At 37.1% G+C, this 4,469-nt stretch overlaps 2 protein-coding genes across 2 annotated transcripts; both read left to right on the forward strand.

The window, feature by feature from the left end:
• Positions 1 to 237: 237 nt before the first annotated feature.
• Positions 238 to 2,782, forward strand: LOC124894847 (serine/threonine-protein kinase Nek6-like; the record flags this gene model as incomplete). Its single annotated transcript, XM_047405367.1, has 11 exons — positions 238 to 324; positions 448 to 494; positions 892 to 937; positions 1,038 to 1,118; positions 1,199 to 1,241; positions 1,320 to 1,374; positions 1,706 to 1,782; positions 1,867 to 1,916; positions 2,051 to 2,124; positions 2,200 to 2,251; positions 2,579 to 2,782. Coding segments are annotated over 11 exons (816 nt in total), but the record flags the coding sequence as incomplete, so codon positions are not given.
• A 139-nt stretch (positions 2,783 to 2,921) lies between these two features.
• On the forward strand, positions 2,922 to 3,749 carry LOC124894846 (serine/threonine-protein kinase Nek4-like). Its single transcript, XM_047405365.1, has one exon. The coding sequence runs from the start codon at positions 2,922 to 2,924 to the stop codon at positions 3,747 to 3,749; it is 828 nt and encodes a 275-aa protein (XP_047261321.1).
• The last annotated feature ends 720 nt before the right edge of the window (positions 3,750 to 4,469 follow it).

The raw sequence follows: 4,469 nt of genomic DNA on the forward strand, positions 1-4,469 counted from the left end.
GAAGAGTTATACATCTCTCTACCAAATATTCATTTTGATGAATAGGCAGTATGGAATATAGACACGCTTAAATGTCGAGTGAAAGAAGTTATGTCATCAAATAGTTGCTCCAATCTTTCCTTTCGAACCAAGCATATTTAGATACAAAATCTTCGACTCATCTTATAATTTATTATATGAAAAGTTTTACTTGATGGTAAGATATGCTTGGAGAATATTCTTCTACTCTGATGATAGACGGTTATTTTTCCGTTGCAGGTGAATTTGATAGCTAAACTAAGCCATCCATATCTTTTAGAGTACAAAGATGCTTGGGTGGACAAGGTATCCTATCATCCAGTTTTGTGGTTGCTTGGATCAGAAAGTGCAAAACGTAGCCTTTAATAGTTGCGATTATTGCTGCATAAGCTGCACCAGAGAGAAAGCTCGACTTTCTTTTTCTTTCAGGGGAGCTGTATATGCATCGTTGCCGATTATTGCGAAGATGAAAATATGTGAGTGATTATCCCTGATTTTGCTAACATTTTAAATGTGTACCTATAAGGAAAGATAAGAATAAAGAACAAAAGGAGCCATTAAATGAGGGAAGGGAAAACAATTGTTAAGTAAAATTCTTCATCATTGTCACCGGCTATTTTTTATCGTAAAATATGGCTAACCTGTGTTTGTAGAGAGCAACCTTTTGCCAAGATCATGGCTGTTTTCAGCCTGTGTTGGAAGCACATCCAGGTATTGGAGAATGAAAGACCTCAGATTTCATAAATACTCCCTCATACCAAGAACGATAGAAGGGGTAATGAGGTTGAAAATACAGAAATGAATAGGATGATCATAGAACTTCTTTTGTGGTGTAATCTGAGGACGGTGATGATTTTTTTTCCCCGTGTTCAGGGCGGAGGTCATGAGGAAGCCTAGAGGAGCACTTTTCCCAGAAGAGGTAGTTAAATGCGACTTCAATACTTATGAAGCTTCTCTGTGCCTTCCAAGTAGCTTAAAAAATTGCGAGTTTTTATAATGTTTTTTTCCTGCAATTATAGAAACTCTGCAAATGGCTGACTCATCAATTGTTAGCTTTGGAGCATCTGCATTCCAACCGCGTTCATCATAGAGACCTCAAAGTAAAAACTTGCTGTAATCGGTGAAATAGTAAAGCCTTCTTAGCATGAAACGTTTTTAACATGAACTATTTTGAATTCAGTTATGTAACATATTCATCACAAAGTACAACGAGATCAGGTTAGGTAAGAATGCCCGAACAATTGCTTGATTGGGTCGTCTTTGCTTCTTTACTATTCTTCAAATTCACTTGATTGTCACAGGTGATTTTGGATTAGGAAAATTGCTAGATGAAGAAGGCCTTGCTTACTCGCTATGAATTTCTATTGCGGCAAAATGAACCTCTTACTTACATGCAAGTTTCGACCATCTATTGTCACCTAACAATCAATTCAGCATATCTATTTAGCAAGAGAGAAATCCCTTCTCCCTCCAAGACCCAGAAAACCTAAAATTTGCTTTTATTTTCGGTCATAGGTACCAAAATATTGTGGTGGTCATCTTCCTTTTTATCAAAAAAAATATTGTGGTATTCATCATATTATAAAGCTCCTGTCGCCATAGTACCTAGCTTAATGCATTTGAGAAAAAGACGTCGAGTTGTACAGCTAATCCTTAATTTTGGAACAAATTTCATGTAATAGGTATCTGGCACACCAAACGACATGTGCCCTGAGCTCCTTGCCGGCATACCCTATGGCTATAAATCTGATATATGGTCGCTTGGTAAGAAATAAGAATGTGGATGAAGCAATGTATTTCAGCTCTTTACATCATGTCCCTAATACTAACACTTTAATGTGATTTTAGGATACTGTATTTTTGACATTGCTGCACATCAAGCCCCGTTTAAAGCTTCTGTGAGTTTATTTTTCAGCTATCTGAACTTCGTAAACAATACCTCGAAAAGTTATACTTGTTACGCAAAAAAAAAAAGTGAAGTTATTTACCCTGATATCTTCTATATGATATATTGACAATGTAAATCCAACAGGACAAAACTGGACTTATCAACAAAATAAACCGGGGTTTGGTCTCACCACTTCCGATTATATACTCCTCCACCTTGTAAGTATCTTCCTTCTCAGCACACCACAAGTATAACAAATCAGTCAGTTGACAAAGCGGATTTAATTCTTGCAGGAAACAGATAATAAAAAGCATGCTAAGGAAAACTCCAGAACACCGACCTACAGTGAGTGCCAGCTACATATTTTCAAATGTTATTCTTTCCGTTTCAATCTTTTAAGTCTTATTTTCCTTTTTAGTCCGTTTAAAAGCGAATGTTTCTTTCCCTTTACAACAACTCCTTAATTCTAACTTTCTACGTGGCATGTTTAAAGATCACAAATTTAAATTACATTTTGATACATTCTGCATACCTTTATTTTAAGACCACAAGATTCAAGTCTTCTTTTCTTTCTTAAACTTCGTGCCAAATCAAAACCAGAAAAACAAAATGAAACGGAGGGAGTATTAAATTGATATTCATCTTGATATATTATTTTACCTCTACTTTTAGGCTGCCGAGCTGTTGAGACATCAACATTTGCAACCATATGTCCTCTTGTGTCACAACCCTTCATCTGCGTTTCTTCCTGTGAAGTCCCCGAGCAGAACGATAGACAAAACACGACCATCACCTGGAAAATCTATCAGTCCAAGAGGTAGCAGAGAGAGACAGACAGTTAAAGCTAAAAGAGAAGAGAGCTGTCCTTTACTTTGACGAAACTGATAACATTCAGCCAAGAAACTTATCTGACAATTATAACACGTACCTAGCCAAACTTGACACTAAGAGAGTTGATCCAACAAGCTACTCGGTTAGGATCTCTCAAGATAGTGAGGATTCTAAAAGTGGGGAGATGAGTGAGGCAGCTGTTTGCAATGGATATGATCAACAAGAGACTATCTCACAAACAGAAACTACGATTACTCCAAGATCATCAAGTTCAAGGGCAAAAATATGGTCCGAGGAACAAGAGCATGTTTCACCGGAGCATGTTAGTCGATTTGACGAGAGTGATACGAAGAATAACAAGACAAAAGAGCTTGAGATGTTGAGCAGTCCACTGGACCATGAGGAAGCAGATATAGTGGAATGTATCTCCGCAAAATCTAGCAGAATGACATTGTCTGATGGAAGATTCAACGATAAAACACGATCCTTCGATGAAGAAAGCACTTCATCTAATTCACAGTCGGCAAAACCAGATCCAGAGGCAGCACCAATATGCTGTGTTGCTGAAACTGAAAATGGTAGCGAGTGTAGAGAAGTTGCTATTGGCTGCTTCTCAACTGAAAGTGATGGTTCACTTCTACACAAAGACGAGCTAGAAAAGAAAGTAACCGTGGTTTATGACACCAAACAGGCTAAGAAAGACGCTCTTCGAGCACTGGATGATAAGGTTTCGCAGATCAAGTCGCTAGCCGCATTAGCTAGTAAGGAGGACAAAGACGACTGGGGTAATCCCACTGAACAAAGAGCTGAAGCTTTAGAGTCTCTTTTGGAGGTTTGTGCGCGACTACTTAAGCATGAAAAAATCGATGAGCTTGCTGGTGTGCTGATACCATTGGTGGATGATGGAATGTCGTCTAGAGAAACAGCAATCTGGTTGACAAAAAGTCTCATGACTGCACAAAATTGTCCAAGGGGTCGTCATGTTGCACAAAACCTGTCTTTTGACCTATAGAACGAGCCTCTGTCTTACGTAAATCATCAAGTATTGTTGGACTAAACTATTCCTTGAGGCTTAACGTGGTTGAGCATCCCTTAGTTTTGATTCTATTGTTGTAGGACTGTTGGTGGAGCTGTGAAGATTATATATAATGTACTTTTAAAGTTGATTTCTACTCTATGATGATACTTACCACATTTTCTATTGTTAGTTTTTTCTCCAAAACTACCTGCAGACAAAGATTATACATTTCTTCAGCTTCTTAGATATGATTATGTTATTATCGGAGTCGATTTCTAATATAGTCACTCAACTAATAGTATTATCTCAGAAAGTCACGTTCTGAGAATCAAGAAGAAAGGTGATTTTCTAAGGTAATAACTATTAGCTGAGTGACTATCTAAGAGGTCAACACAATATTATAGTTGTCTTATAGAAAAAAGTATCAACAATCAAACTGTTACTTTTAATATTCCATTCCTCCAACCTCAAGCCTCTTGTGAAATGAATTTAATATTTTTAAAAAGTTTTTTTTTTATATTATTATTACAGTTTTCCTCATGCACATTTTGTCAATTTATAATAATTCTATCTTGATTGTCGTAATTTATTGGTATGATGTTACTTTTCTTATACTTTTCCTTGTCCCGTTCAAAGTTGTCTCGCTCCCTTTCCCTGTCAGATATCCTACCACTATCACGTTCATGAGACTTTAGTCTTCCTTGATCCTGATAA

The sequence above is a fragment of the Capsicum annuum genome, unplaced genomic scaffold, assembly GCF_002878395.1.
Source record: "Capsicum annuum cultivar UCD-10X-F1 unplaced genomic scaffold, UCD10Xv1.1 ctg77977, whole genome shotgun sequence".
NCBI classification, from domain to species: Eukaryota; Viridiplantae; Streptophyta; class Magnoliopsida; order Solanales; family Solanaceae; genus Capsicum; species Capsicum annuum.

Coding starts and splice junctions, on each gene's coding strand:
- LOC124894846 (XM_047405365.1), top strand. CDS start 2,922: ATGAGTGAGGCAGCTGTTTGCAATGGATATGATCAACAAGAGACTATC.